Source organism: Garra rufa, chromosome 10, assembly GCF_049309525.1.
Source record: "Garra rufa chromosome 10, GarRuf1.0, whole genome shotgun sequence".
In the NCBI taxonomy this organism is placed as follows: Eukaryota; Metazoa; Chordata; class Actinopteri; order Cypriniformes; family Cyprinidae; genus Garra; species Garra rufa.
Genome location: NC_133370.1, coordinates 21416476 through 21432751, shown reverse-complemented (window position 1 = coordinate 21432751; position 16276 = coordinate 21416476). Strand labels below are relative to the sequence as shown.

General features: G+C 36.3%; 1 protein-coding gene across 1 annotated transcript; it reads right to left on the bottom strand.

Moving 5' to 3' along the window:
• Positions 1-267: 267 nt before the first annotated feature.
• Positions 268-15850, bottom strand: fastk (Fas-activated serine/threonine kinase). The gene is made up of 10 exons (XM_073849278.1): positions 15208-15850; positions 10929-11766; positions 9342-9815; positions 8132-8280; positions 7747-7963; positions 6929-7088; positions 6738-6829; positions 3917-4559; positions 2526-2640; positions 268-2089 (listed from the first exon to the last, which is right to left on the bottom strand). The coding sequence occupies exons 2-10, from the start codon at positions 11722-11724 to the stop codon at positions 2003-2005; spliced, it is 2733 nt and encodes a 910-aa protein (XP_073705379.1). The 5' UTR covers positions 11725-11766; positions 15208-15850; the 3' UTR covers positions 268-2002.
• Positions 15851-16276: the final 426 nt, after the last annotated feature.

Below are 16276 nucleotides of genomic sequence, written 5' to 3'. Positions count from 1 at the left end.
AAAAAAAAGTATAAAATATAAACTAATTGCATCCAATATATATATATATATATATATATATATATATATATATATATATATATATATATATATAAATATATGTGGAGAAAAGAAAAATGTTATGTTTATATATTATATAAATTTATACATATATTTATATTCATATAATTTATATTATGTAAATACTTTTAAAATATATACTGTATGTGTGTCTTTATCTATACATAATAAATATACACTGTACACACACACACACACACACACACATTATATAAACCAAAACTTTTATTTTGGATGCGATTAATCGCGATTAATTTAAACAGCACTAAATAACATATATAATATTCAAATAACCAGATACAACTTGACATAGGGGTAGAATGTACTGTAAGAATATTGTCCTGGCTTGAAAAAATAAATGGAAGACAAACTAGATTTTCTGCTTTTTCATTTTTAATAATCTTTTTTATATAGACATTTTAATATGTATATATAAACAGACAACTCAATCCATTTCCCCACCTGCTACCTGACACACAGACATTCACTCACACAGTCCACTTACATTCACTTCCCATAATAAATTATCTTTCCCTCTAAAGAAAGAGCAAAGCAAATGCACACAGAAAAAGTGGTATATGGTTGACTCGCACACTATACATCTTTCATATTAAGATCTGATTTTAGGTTCATGTGAATGTAAGCAAGGCCTTGATTTCACAAACCTCTTGGCTTTAGTTGAAATTAACTATGCAAAACTTATTTTGTACTTATTAAAATAAACTATGATAATACTTAAATATCACACTAGATTGTTGCCTGTCACTGTGACAAAAATGAATATGACAAATCCAACTGGATTCCATGAATTACTTTCTTTTTAATGATGAAATTAACATTTTTTTCAAACTGCAGCTACATTTACTTGTCTTTTTATAAAAGACTTTCATTAAGCTTTTCGTTTAGAATTTGTCTGAAGATTACAGTGAGGACAGATTCATACACTAAAGGCACAATCTAAAAATGCAACACTCTCCACACGGGAGAGATGACAACATTATTTAATAACTATCCTGCAGTCAACTTTGTGCATTGCTTTTCCCCTCACATGACACCAACGCGGTTAATCATTTTGAGAAAATAAAATACATAAACAGCCCATTCCTGCATATAATAATAATTCTTGTACATTCCGTCTTTATCTATTCTGTACCTCCATACAGTTCACATCATAAGACTTTTAATCAACACCCCCATTTATTTCTTAATATATACGTTCATATTTATCCCCAAACCCTCAATTCTTTTCGGTTTAAAACCAAAGAGCAGCAGTGGTCGTGGTAGCAGCGTTTGAAATACAAATAGCTGTGGCTCATTCACCAGACCACTGCACACTTGTGTCCACATCCATAAAATATACTACACTATACTTGCCCCAAAAATCAAACTTAGTTCCTGCCCCAAATTTGCACCTTAACACACCAAAATAACAGTGGGGACACAAAAGGGCATGTAGGAACACCTTCAAAAACTAAACTAAAATGTTGGGGAACATATAATAATAAACCACCCATTCTTTTCACCCCCAAATCACTCTGGACAAAATATTAAACATTTTAGAAGTGCTGCGGATTTCTTTGTAATGTATTGAGAATAAAATGGCCCTTGATCATTTGCTGAGGAAAGTAATGTTTGCATGATGATGCTAAATAAGCGGTACCATCCAGGCACAATTAGATTACATATATTACTTTGAACTCTGCCCAAAGATGACCTCTCTGTAATTAAAGAATAACGATAACACCCACCCAGATTCCTTGTGTCAGTCAAAGTTTTGTCCTGGAAACAAGGACTGTTCACATCCTGTGTACAAACGCACATACATACACACACACAGACACATACGTACACCAAAGTCTTTCTCAAAACAACAAAACCTCTTCAAACTGTGGATGTTGCACATGCTCTCTGAAGCACACAAACACACACTCCATTTAAGTCGTCATAAAGGAACGTCCAGCAGCTTTTTGTGTAGGTACTGCTTCACTTCCTCTATCCCGTTCAGCTTCTCCAACTCCAAATAGGGCAACTGCAAGTAAAATACGAGTAAATGAAAAATGAAATTAAATTTCAGTCAGTAATTTCTCACCGCTGTGTCTTTCCAAACACGTACAACCTTCATTCATCTTTGGACAGCAACGCAACTACCACCTTCAAGGAACTGAAAGGTAGTAAGGACATCAATGAAATAGTCCATGTGACATCACATGACTATTTTAACAATGTCCTTACTATGTTTCTGGGTCTTGAACGTGTCAGTTGTGTTGCTGTCTATGCAGGGTCAGAATTCAGATTTCGGATTTTATCAGAAATCTTAATTTGTGTTCTGAAGGTGAACGAAGGTATTAGAGGTTTGGAACAACATGAGTTTGAGTAATTAATGATAGAATGTTCATTTTTGTGTGAACTATCCCTTTAAGGTGGCAAGAAATTGAATAAATTTAAATATATTGTTTAGTCTTCACCTGTAGTATGATGTAGCCCAATAACTGCAGGTGACGGTCTCTCATTGCCCTCGATCCGACCAGCACATCAGAATTATGGCAGTAATGCCATTTATCATTTACAGACATAATAACCCTGTATGTGAGGAAGGACAGAAAGAATAGGTTAAAGATAATGAGCAAAACATTAAAGCCTGGATGGCATAGATATACTGTTGAGGTCAAAAGTTTATACACACCTTGCAGAATCTGCAAAATGTTAGTTATTTTACCAAAATAAGAGGGATCATACAAAATGCACGTTATTTTTTATTCAGTACTGACTTGAATAAGATATTTCACATAAAAGACGTTTACACATAGTCCACAAGAGAAAATAATAGTTGAATTTACAAAAATGACCCTGTTCAAAAGTTTACATACGCTTGATTCTTAATACTGTGTTATTCACAGCTGTGTTTTTTTGTTTAGTGATAGTTGTTCATGAGTCCCTTGTTTGTCCTGAACAGTTAAACTGCCTGCTGTTCTTCAGGAAAATTTTTCAGGTTCCACAAATTCTTTGGTTTTTCAGCATTTTTGTGTATTTGAACCCTTTCCAACAATGTCTGTATATTGACTGATTTTGAGATTCATCTTTTCACACTGAGGACAACTGAGTGACTCACAAGCAACTATTACAGAAGGTTCAAACGCTCATTGATGCTTCAGATGGAAAAATTATGCATTAAGAGCCCAGGGTGTAAACTTTTGAACAGAATGAAGCTGTGTACGTTTTTCTTATTTTGCCTAAACATCATTCCTTTAATTTAGTACTGCCCTTCAGAAGCTACAAAAGATACTTACATGTTGCCCAGAAAATAAAAGAAGTTAAATTTACTCTCATATTCAAATTCAAGAAGTTTTCACCCATGGCTCTTAATGCATGTTTTTTCCTTCTGGAGCATCAGTGAGCGTTTGAACCTTCTGTAATAGTTGCATATGAGTCCCTCAGTTGTCCTCAGAGTGAAAAGATGGATCTCAAAATCATACAGTCATTGTTGTAAAGGGTTCAAATACACAAAAATGCTGAAAAAACAAAGAATCTGTGTGACCTGAAGGATTTTTCTAAAGAACAGTAGGCAGTTTAACTGTTCAGGACAAACAAGGGATTTATGAACAACTATCACTACACAAAAAACACAGTTGTGGATCATTAAGTGTTTCACAAGAATTAAGTGTATGTAAACTTTTGAACAGGGTCATTTTTATAAATTCAACTATTATTTTCTCTTGTGGACTATTTGTAAACGTGTACAACGTTTTGTATGATCCCACTTATTTCGGTTAAATAATTTACACTTTGCAGATTCTGCAAGGTGTATCTAAACTTTTGACCTCAACTGTATTTTCTGAATGATTAAGAAAGGACTGACCTCTTCACCTGCTCTCCTGTGGTCCGGTCAGCTTCAGGGTTGTCTGCGTTGTGAAGCTGCAGTGGAGAAGCGGCTACAACATCACTCTCGCCACCCTCTGGGTACGAAACACCTTCGTAAAACGTAGCAATCTCACAGTCTGGCCCCGGGTTCACTCCTGTCGCAGTGCCTCCCTCATCCTCCAGGATTTTTCCAATGGAGAACTGGAACAGGGAGTCTTGCGGGGCAACCGTCCCTGGAACGGAGGTTCCTGACTGGGTCAGGCAGTCTGAGGGGCTACTGAGGGTGGAGCTGTCCTGGCTCTCTAGCGAGTGTTCCTTGGCTAGAGTTGAGTAATAATCTGTGGTGTAATATGGGTTGTAGTCCCTCTGAGATCCTCCTGCTGCTGCTGCTGGGGGACGCATGTGAGCAGAGAGGAAGGCCGACTCCTCTCCTGCTCTTTTGTCGGCACCTTCCTCCAGTGATGGGGCAAAGGGAGAGAACTTCTGAAAGTCAGTAGTGAGGGCCGCGACTGAGCCGGGCCCCTCTGGAGATTTGAGGTTCAGCACTACACACGCGGTTGAACCTGCTGCTAATGATGCTGCTGGTGTGCCTGTTCTGATGGGGAGGACGCGGCCCGTGCTGTCGATCCACAGCAGGAAATCTGCTCATGAATTTTATAACAACACTAAAATTAAAATTAATAATAATTTTACACAAAATTACATCAAAGTTATTTTAAAGGATAAGTTCACATCCAGAATTAAAAAAGCCTGATAATTTACTCACCCCCAAGTCATTGAAAATGTTCATGCCTTTCTTTCTTCAGTCGCAAAGAAAGTTTTTTGAGGAAAACATTCCAGGGTTTTTCTCTATGTGGTGGACTTCAATGGTTGTCTGCGGGTTGAAGGTCCAAACAGCAGTTTGACTTTCTTTGCATGTTTGCTTTTTTTTGCAATTGTTTCACTAGATAAGACCCTTATTCCTTGGCTGGGATCAGGTAGAGCCCTTTGAAGCGGCATTGAAACTGCAATTTGGACCTTCAACCCGTTGATCACCACTGAAGTCCACTATATGGAGAAAAATCCTGGAATGTTTTCCTCAACAAATGTAATTTCTTTGCGACCGAAGAACATCTTGGATGACATTACCATACTTTTTTTTTTGGAGCAAATAAATGCAGACTTGGTGAGCATAAGATTCTTGTTAAGTATAAATATAACTATATTCTCTAAAAAAAAAAAAATCTAAAATCAATCAAACTAAAATCAATAGTTAATCAATATAGTCCAGTGTTGTTTTTGACAACCATCTTAGATTTAGTCTTAGTCTTATGAACTAAAATACTTATTAGTTTTAGTCACATTTTAGTCACTTCTATATGTGATAGTTTTAGTCCAATTTTAGTCAAAGAAAAGTCATAAAGGTTTTAGTCTAGTTTTAGTCAAAAAAGGGGGAAAAGTAGTCTTTTAACAAATTAATGTAGGTCAGTAAGTATTTTGCTGTTGGGTAGTGTCACTTATAAGTTGTGAAAATAGCAGATCTATAGTTCAACACAATGTGAGCTTCCGGATCGACTATTTTCACCAATAATTACAATAATGAAGGAATGTTTTTAGACATAAGACATATATTTGAAATAATGTGCAAACTGCCATCATGGTTAATCGTCTGTCTGTCTGAGTGACAACAATGTGACATGTTGAGCACGTTGTGCGCTGCACACCAGGTGGTGGGCGTAACCAAACAAGGATAGAATGCTAAAACGGCTTGCCATAGCCTACTAGTATGGCAAAGAGTATTTAATGCTAAAACGGCTTGCCATAGCGGCAGATACTTCTTAGGTTTTAATTGGCATGCACAATAAGCAGAAATGTCGTGCATTTTAAACGTCTGACGGACCACCCACTAACATTTGTCTATTCTCATCTCGCCAACGAAAACTCACACACGTCTCGTCATGTTTTAGTCATCAACGAGCCATTTTTATCTCGTCATCGTCGACGAAAACAATACACTGATATAGTCAACATATATGTACATATATAACACTGATATAGTCAACATATATGTACATATATAAAATACATAAAGCCATATAACATATAACTACTACCTTAAAAGAAAACTACATATGAATTTTTTAACACTAAAGCCAATATTATTAATAGTAAATAATAATACAATTTAACAAATTTAATAATGCAAAATAGGAAAGCCATTTTTTTATCCATCCTTTTATCCATTTTTTCTGACCATCATCGGCCATTAAATTTATTTATTTTTGGTTGTTAAGTGTTGGTAGTGGGACTTTTTTATTTTTTATGTTTGGGGCTTTAGTTTACATTGGGACTTTATAAATCATTTCTAATTATTTTAGTGAACTTCACATAAAATAAATATAAACTTCATTGCAGAAATTATTAGGGCTGGGTTTTAACACAAATTTCACGATTCAATTAGATTCTGATCCACAGATTTGCGATTGCAATTCTATATCAATTATTTTGGATACATATGAGGTACAGTGCATGCAAAATTTTCTCAAAGAAAAAAAAATCAAAGAAATAAATTCTTATTTCGAAATATCAACATTTAAATGCTGACTGTCATAAAAACTTGACAGATTTTTTTAAACATAAATTAAACACTGAAGAACGGTAAAAATGATTACAAATATGTTATATGGTGCATATATTTAGCACATTTTCCTCTCTAGAGTTAAATTTTCTAGCTGACAAATGAGTTTATGGTCACCAATTTTTTTTTTTTTTTTTTTTTAAGTAAATGTGATGTTAAGCAACCTCTACAAAAATGCCTGGATTACAACAAAAAAAATGACCTGTGTAATATCCTGGTGCCAGAACTTCATCTTGTTTGTAGCCGTGCTCACCAACAAGCTGCCGGAGTGCCTCTGCAACCAGACCTTTATAACTGCAACACAAGCACTCTAAGGTCACTGTAACCTGAACAAATTGATGCAACATCTCTTCTAAATTCAGAATACTGGCAGATACTGCTAAAGTCACTTACCTGTATTTGCGGTTCACCTCATCTGCAGTTAAAGCGTGGTCGAACATGAGCACTTTGTGGGTATCCTGAAGGCGAGGTCCAGTGTAGTCCCTGTATTCCAGCTCAACGGCTGCATCCAGTAGTGAAAGGTATCGACGTACAATCAGGGCATACGGGCTGTCTACAAACAAGAGACATAGAAAAAGTGACTGTGAACACATTTATATTGTCACAAAATAAATAAATGCTGTTATTTTGAGCTTTGAGAATTCTGAAAGAAAGTATCAAGATTTCCAAAAAATAGCAGCACAACTGTTTTTAACACTAATAATAACAAAAAATTGTTTATTAGAATGATTTGTGAAGGATCGTGTGATACTAAAGACAGGAGCAATGACTGCTGAAAATTCAGCTTTGCCATAACAATAATAAAAAAAAATTAATATATATTTTTTTACCTTGGAAAACAGTTATTTTGAATTGTAATTACAATATTGGTAAGCATAAAAGACGTCCTACACCTATACAGATAGTAAAATACTGCTATAGTAAAAGTATAAATACTGTTTTTGCACTGTAAAGAAATAAGTCCACCAGCAGAGGTCACTATTGCTATCTGTCACCATAATGTGTTTACACGTGTGTGTACTGGTTTAAGGCAGTTTTAGAGTTTACTTATGTTTCACTAAACATTAAAAAACAAACATGAACCCTTGAACCATCTAAGCAAATAAAGGTATATAAAGGCTTTTCAAGAGACAAGCACTAGTCGTAGCACTCCACAAACATGCCAGTTCGATTTCAAAACAAGCATTTAGTAATGACGAACTCCAACTCACTGGTGACATTACTGATGAACGATGGGGAGAAGACACGGTGAAGAACAAGCCCAGGAAAATGACCGAGCTGGAACAAAGACATGAGGATGTTTACGGTGGCCAGCGGAGAGCTCAGAGCCTTTAGTTCAAGCACCATCTCCAGCTTTGAGAAAAACTGAGCTTCATTAGCCGGCCGATAACTCATACGGCTGAAAGGGAAAACAAGCTTCTGGATCACCTAAGCAGAGAAAATATTGAAAGGGGAAAAGTTAAATACTACACAATGCTCACTTGGTTTTATCAGCATTATGTAATATAGAAAATGAAAGTAAGTTTTCACTTAGGTTCTTGGGTTCTTTCCTATAGAAACCACTCTTTAGAAGTGAAACTGAACAAGTTGTCTAACCTTGCTGTCCAGATATTCACCCTTCTTGACCAAGAAGTCAGCGATAGTGTCTAGCAACCGTGCTTCTCTGAGACGATGGCGAGCGATGTATTTGGCGATGAGGGCCATGGTGTAAGGCGTAATGCTATCAACCTTTTTAGGCAACTCTTCTACAAAGATAAAAAGCGTTTAAAGTTAGCCTCATTCCTTATCCCCCATTCAGTTCTTGGCAACAGGAAATTGTGTATTATTGCAAAAAAACTTTAGTAGAAAGAAATAAAACATAGAATTATATAAACAGAATATAAAAAGCTAGAGATTACAGTTTATAAAGTTTTAAATATCAATATTTTTCTTACACAAACACATCAATTCACTTCAGAAGCCATTTTAACCCCCCAGTGCAATGTGGAGTACTTTTCATGATTTATGGACAAAAAAATAGAATGGCTTGAGGGTGAGTAAATCATGGGATAATTGTCATTTTTGGAACTCTCTCTTTAATGCCTTATTATTTCTCTATAGACACATACTTAACATTTTAAGTAATCAAAGATGTCTTTTCTTGAACAGAAATGTCAGAAATATGAACAGTAATTTCTTTTCGCTTATCAGAAGTTATCTATTTGTTTATCTGTTGATCATTTAGCTTCTGAAAATGTTTAAATTGAATTTATGGTGGATTTTTTAAATATATAATAATATTAACACAAAGGGTAAGTGTTGTGTGATTGGTAAAAAAATTTTTTTAAAATAAATTCAAACAGTTTTAAATTGTAATAATATTTCACAATATTACTGTTTTAATTGTATTTTTAATCAAATGCAGCCTCGGTGAGCATAAGAGACTTCTTACAAAAACATTAAAGGTTAGTTCACCCAAAAATGAGAATTCTGTCATCAATTACTCACCCTTATGTTGTTCCAAACCGGTAAGACCCGTTAATTTGTGTTTCAAAGACAAACGAAGGTCTTACAGGTTTGGAACAGCTTGACGGTGAATAATTAATGACAGAATTGTCATTTTTGGGTGAACTATTTCTTTAAAAATCAACTTGTGGCTGTTGAAAGTCATTGTATAACTAAAATTCAAGATTTAAACATAAATAATGTCACAAGTAACTTTTATTTTTAGCTAAACTGTTTCTAAACTTCTTTTTAGACAGAATTACTTAAGTTTAGCAACACTGTCTAATTTCCTACCATAAAGACAAATTTGATGTTAACTCACCTGCAAGGCTGCTCACAAACTTCTCCTGCCTGTTCTGGTAGAAGAGGTGAGAGCTGAAGATAAGCTCGAGGCTCTTGTTGCTAGCCTCCCTGGCACATGCTGACAGCATCTCATCCAGCAGAGCCATCTCATGATCCCTGACGCTGCTAACACTGGCCAGCGTGTGCTTCACCAGCCGCAGGATCTTCCGGTTCACCACCAGCTGCTCAGGAGAAACTCCATCCGCCGCCCGCAGCGCTCTCCATTTCGTGCGGTAGTAGGAGAGCAGGAGGAAGAGCGTCTGGGGGTGGCGTTCCCGCTCAATGTTCTTCTCTAGCCCGGCGAGACATGATTCAATCAAGGGATGCTGGCTGGACGGATGAAGCTTCATGCTGCTGCTGAAAACCATGGAGATGTCCTTTTGGTTAAACTGGGACAGCCGAGCCTGGGACTCTTCTTCTAGAACCTGCACGATCTGAGAGTCACTGGGCAGACCTGAGTGAGATAGATATATTAAATATATATTCAAATATTATGTCAAGAAACTACAGACTGTAACTGGGTCGTTCACATAGCATATCAAGCTGTGGCAACAAGGGCTGCACAAACGGTTATTTTTGGCAATCAAGTAATCAGTCGATTATTCTGACGATTAATCGAGTAATCAGATAATTATAATTACATTTTGGAGTAATAAAAATAGACTTAAGTAAACAAAGGCCTTTAAAATGACTTAAATTGCATATATTACAGCAATGAGGCAATAATAATTAGTTTAAATAAGTATCTAAAGCAAATAAAATATACAATTAATCGTGATTAATTGCACCAAAAATAAGAGTTATTGTTAACATTGCATCCAAAATTTGCACTGTACTGTGTATATTTATAACGTATATATAAAAACACATGCATACAGTATATATTTTGAAAATATTTACATGTATATAAATAGTTAATATATAAACACACCATATTTTTCTTAAATATATACATGCATGTGTGTGTGTTTATATATACATAATAAATATACACAGTACACACATATATTATGTACACAAAACCTTTTATTTTGGATGTGATTAATCATTTGACATGAGTAGGTGTTTGCACCATGCATTTTTTATTGCGTGCAGGTTTTTTCTTTAAATAAAAGATTTCTTATTATTATAAAACATTTTTTTCAAATATTTTATAATTATTTATTTAATTGTTTTTACACTTTTTAAATATGCAAACTTGAAACTGAGCTACACTACTTCTAAAGCCATTTCAAATGCATTTTTGGTAACTGAATAATCGGTTGATTATTCAGACAATTACTCAGACAATTATAATAATTTTTTGGTAGTAATAAAAATAGACCTAATTAACAATATCCTTTAAATGACTTAAAATACATAAATAATAGCAACAGGGCAATAATAATTAGTTTAAATTAAGTCTCAAATACAAGTAATCATATGGTTTTATTGAACAAAACTGTTAAAATACATAATGCATAATTAACTAATACACTAAGAATAGTGCAAAATGTAATATTTACTTCACATCAATGTAAGTACACTACATTCACTTAAGTTACTGAACGAAAAGTGAAGGACTCACCAAGAGCAGCTACAGCATAAAGGCAGTTAACAATGCTGAAGTTGTCAAACTTGGAGCAGTCATTGACAATGGCATCACACAGCGTCTGAAAATCCTGATTATCCAGAATCTGTCTTATGGCGTTCTCCCCTGAACCTCCAGCAGAGGACGCAGGCAAGGCCCCGTCACCTGTTCCTCCTCCTCCTCCTCCACCGCCTCCTGATCCGCTCCCACCCGCCTGACCTCCAGCCTGCTGCAGCACCAAGAGCTGACCAATCTTCTGTAGGGCAATGGGGTAATGATTGTGAGAGATCTTCCCTGGATTCTGGGTGACCCAGCGCAGAACTTCATCCACGGTGCGCGAGCGATCGATCAGCCGCTTCATGGTGAAGAAGGTGTCGTAGCTCATTTTCTCATGGATGAAGTTCCAGGTCTTCTTCTTGCCATGGTGCAAATGCGCATGGGGCTGGTAGTGTGGAGGGGGAAGGTGGGTGACTTGAGTGTGCGTGTGGTAGTGCTGGTGAGTCTGGTAATGGGGCCGGTGGGCGTCTAGACGGGCTTGATAAACGGGAGGGTAACTCTGTGGCTGATGGACGTGAGGGTGATGAGGTGTGAGCGGATGATGGTGGTTCTCCAGCATGGGCGGCCCTCCTCCCATCAGGCCGATGCGGCGACCTGGCTTGCCCCCACCACCGCTGTACATGCGCGTGGTATACATACTAATAAGAGCACCTAGACTCAGTAGGCGAGAAGGCTGGTGGGGCGAGGAGAATCTCCTGCAGGTTAAGAGGCCAAAGCGGACAGGCAGTCCCAGCATGGTATATAGGGTGGTCCAACAGTGAAGTTCAAAAGAACACTCCTACAAACAAAAAGCACATTGTTTACTGAGTACACCTTATGGTACAAATTGTTGGATTAGGCCATTTGTAAATGTTATGGGTCTGGCTTCCGGACACTATGTCCAGCTATTTTTAGCTCTACAAAACCGCTTGTTTTGCTGCTTAATAATGCAAATAGGTGTATCTTACCATATTATTTTAATGTATTATCTTAATTATGAACACAATGTTTTGTAGTGCAAACTGTTTTTTAATTTACTGCACGTTGTTATTTTTCCATAATTTCTCTATAGCAGTTAATTAACCAGAAGTCTCGCCCATAGGTTTACTTTTTGTGTTACAGAAAAAGGTGGATACAGCAGCTTTCAGTGCAGAACCACAGCGAGATGCAATATTATGGTTCGGCACTTATAGAAACTCATCTCCACACTAATGAATCAGGCAGGAGCTTCTACAGAAATAGACGGTAACTTGAGAATTGTCAGGCTGATGTGCCCTTTCCATCAGGGGCTGAGCGGAGGAGAGGATATCCCGTCCTCACATCTGAATCAGAACTCATTTAAGAATTAGGATGGTTTTCATAACACAATTCTAAGGTTGATCCATATACAAAACTTGGGGTCAGTAAGATTATTTTGGGGAAAAAAAAGTGTACTTTTATTCAGCAAGGATGCATTTGATCAAAATTGACTGTAAAGGACTGTTTACATTGTTATAAAGAAATGGTATTTCTAATATATGTTGCACTTTTGAATTCATTAAAGAAACAGAGCATGCTTTCCACAAAAATATTAAGCAGCACAAAGGTCTTCAACAATCATAATAATTTTAAAAATATATTTCTTGAGCACCAAATCAACATATTAGAATGATTTCTGAAGGATTGTGTGATAACAGAGACTGGAGTAATGAGCTTTGTCATCACAGAATTAGAAATATACAGTTACTTTAAAACTGTAATAAAATCTTACAATATTACTGTTATTACTAACTTTTTTCTATTTGAAAATATTTTAAAATGTAATTTATTACTGTGATCAAAGCTAACTTTTCAGCATCATTACTCCAGTCTTTAGTTAGTGATCCTTCAGAAATCATTCTAATATGCTGATTTGCTGTTCAAGAAACATTTTATTATTATTATTATAATTATCAATACTTAAAACAATTGAGTACATTTTTCAGGACTCTTTGATAAATAGAAAGACCCAAACATCAGCATTTATCTGAAATAAAAAAAAATGTAACATTATACACTATACCATTCAAAGCTTGGAGTCAGTACACTTTTTTGGGGGAGAAAAGAAATGATAGAAATGAATACTTTTATTTAAAAAGGATGCTTGATATTGATCACAAGTGGTGATAAGGACATTTCAGATAAATGCTGTTCTTCAGAACTTTCTACTTATCAAAGAAACCTAAAAGAAATTCTACTCAGCTGTTTTCAAAAACATAATAAATGTTTTTGAGCAGCAAATCAGAATATTAGAATGATTTCTGAAGGATCATAAGGCTGGAGTAATGATGCTAAAAATTCAGCTTTGAAATCACGGAAATAAATTATATTTTAAAATATATTCAAACAGAAAACAGTTATTTTAAATAGTTTAAAATAACTTTTAAAAACATTTAAAAAATTTACTGTTTTTGCTCTACTTTGGATCAAATAAATGCAGCCTTGGTGAATGAATATGACACTTCTTACAAAAACATAAAAAAAATATTTGGCTCAATCTTTGGAACAGTGGATTCACATACTCAGGATTGGAGGAACCGCATTAAAAATGCATACCAAACAAGCACTTATCCAAATATTGAACATAGCATATTGCATTATGAGTCCAACTGCTGTAAACAATGACTGACATTACAAGTGCATCTGCTGTCAGTGCCTCATGTTGGTGTGTCAATGGTTGGACTAGTCACTATGGAAACACTGAACCTATAACTAACGCCATGGAAGTGGTTGTGTCTGAGAACAACAAACTATTTCAATGCAGTTCGCAAAACATTTGCACCCGTAATTGAAAATTCTGTCATAATTTATTCACCCTCATGTTGTTTCAAACTCATTTGACCTTGTTACTTGCACGGAACACAAAAGGAGATATTTATAGCAGTTTGTCCAAGCTGCTCTTCTCCATAAAAAAAAAACTCTATAGAGGGTTTGCACTTACATCACATTTGGTCAGTTACCTAGATGTGCGACCATATTGGCGAAACTTAGATGTAAACAACAGCATGGATTACACGGTTAATGTACTACTCAATGTTATTTTGCTAATTTATGCTGTCTAAACAACGGAAAAAATGTGTGGAAGCTCCTTAATCATATAGAGAAGGACTTAATAAGCAGTAAAGGGTGCTTATTTTGACAAACTAAAGTTAACAGGTAATAAAGATACGAGCAGTATTAATTAAAATATTAGCCTAATATTTCACCTACCTGACCAGAAATGATAAAAACAAACTCAAATGTTGTCAAGGTTCTTACCCTATAAATCCTGGTTAAGTTTGGCCAACTACAAACGCCTTTTGTTTCTTAGACAGTTTTTTGCACTCTTCTCCTTGAGTTGTTATAACTTTTGGCAGTCTATAGTACTTTAAATGTTTTCCCGGTCTGACTGATTAGTACAGCCCAAAACATGACAATAATTGACCATTTTCAGCAGCAATAATCAGCAAAATATCAGAGTTTGGTTCGGTTCAGTCAGTGGCATTGTTTACGTTCAGTGCTGCCAATATGGCCGATTGATGAAGCGTTGTGAAAACACACTATGGTGTCAAGAAAGTCAAGATTTTCAGTGAATAACAACTTTGCAACCTTAAGTTTACTGTGTTCCTCACAAAAAGCTTGGTATATGGACATAAAAACTACTTTTTTGGTCAAAAAATTAGCTTTCCACAAAAATATTGGGAAGCACAACTATTTTTAACACTGATAATATGTGAAATATTTCTTAAGCATATTAGTATGATTTCTGAAGGATCACGTGACACTGAAACTGGAGTAATGGCTGCTGAAAATTCAGCTTTGCTATCACAGAAATAAATCTGAAAGCACAAGTTAATTTCAGGTACAAGTTCTCTTCCACAAATCTTGTCCTGTCAAGCATGATTTTCATTGATCATTTTTGAGGTCACAAAAAGTTTCTGTATATCCTTAGACTTGGAATATATTCATATAAACTACTTTACTTATGTTTTTTCGCTCATTTTCCTCTTTTGCTAAACTTGGTGTTCTTTTCTGGTTTGGAACAACATGAGGGTGAGTACATGACAGACATTTTATTTAAGGTGAACTGTTCCTTTAACAGTTCTGGACCTGTACAGTAACAGTAAAAAGCTTGGATTATCTTAATAAACGTACCACAATAAACACAGAATAGACAAAAAACTATTCCCTTACATCACTGCAATTAAACCTAGCGTGATAATGTCGTTAAAAGCAGGCTTACATGTTTATCTCAGAGGATGGCGCATGGATGGATGTGCAGGGTCAGGAAGATGAGTTCGCACGCAGGAATTGGTGGCATTGGCAAGATTATTGCTCTCGATTCAAATCGATTCGACGGCTAACTGTGCTGCACAGCCGTGTGGATTTACAAACTGATCTTTAATAAAGGCTTTAACGGGGTTGACATGTTGTAAAAGCAGGATTTATTGAGCATCTGCTGAGGCCCCGGAAGAGGAGCAGAGCTGAGCGCTGCTAACGAGCTGCTACACCGATGATTTCACAGTATCTGCGTGTTGAAGCTGCGGTTGACTTGCTCCGCGTTACGAAACGGCGAGAGTTTTATTCAAATATGGCTAATATAGTGCGTGAATGTGGTGAGATCCGGTAGGACATGGCTTGAGCAACATGCACGACTCTTCCCAGGCAGCTAAAGTCAGTGATTATCAGTATAGGTTAAGGTAAAGCTGCCTGATCGTAACTATTTCTCTCTATGATCTCGATACAGACTCATACACGAGACTCATCTCCTGTCGCCTCGGCGGACTCGTCTGTCAGGGCCTGTAACCTCGGGGTGCCCAGCCTTCCGTTACACTCCCCTTGCACTCCGCCAGTGGTCGTCCGCCGCCCCGGTGATCGCCATGTTCCCGGAAGTCAACAGAGGCAGTCCGGAAACACGTGTTTGTCGGACGGTGAGTTTTTTTCTGTGTCATAATAATAGTTGTACAGGCTAGGCATTACTGAAACAAATGGTCATCATCTAAATACTGATTTTCATATATTGCGTAAATTTCAAATGGTATAAGTAACCCCCCCCCCCCCCAATCCAGGGACGGACATAACCAATAAGCGAGATAGGGCCCCAGGGAATCAGGGGGCCCCATCTGATATTACCGAAACATATTTGCAGGGTTGAACAATAGCCAATCACAGACATATCTGTTAATTTCTTGAACTCAATTACCAAAGGTGTTTAAGTTAGAATCCACTCACCGCTCAAAATGTCGAGTTTCCTAAGTTCTGCAAGCCCAGGAATCTTCTTTAACAAAGTGTAGATGGGATGTAAATAAGAG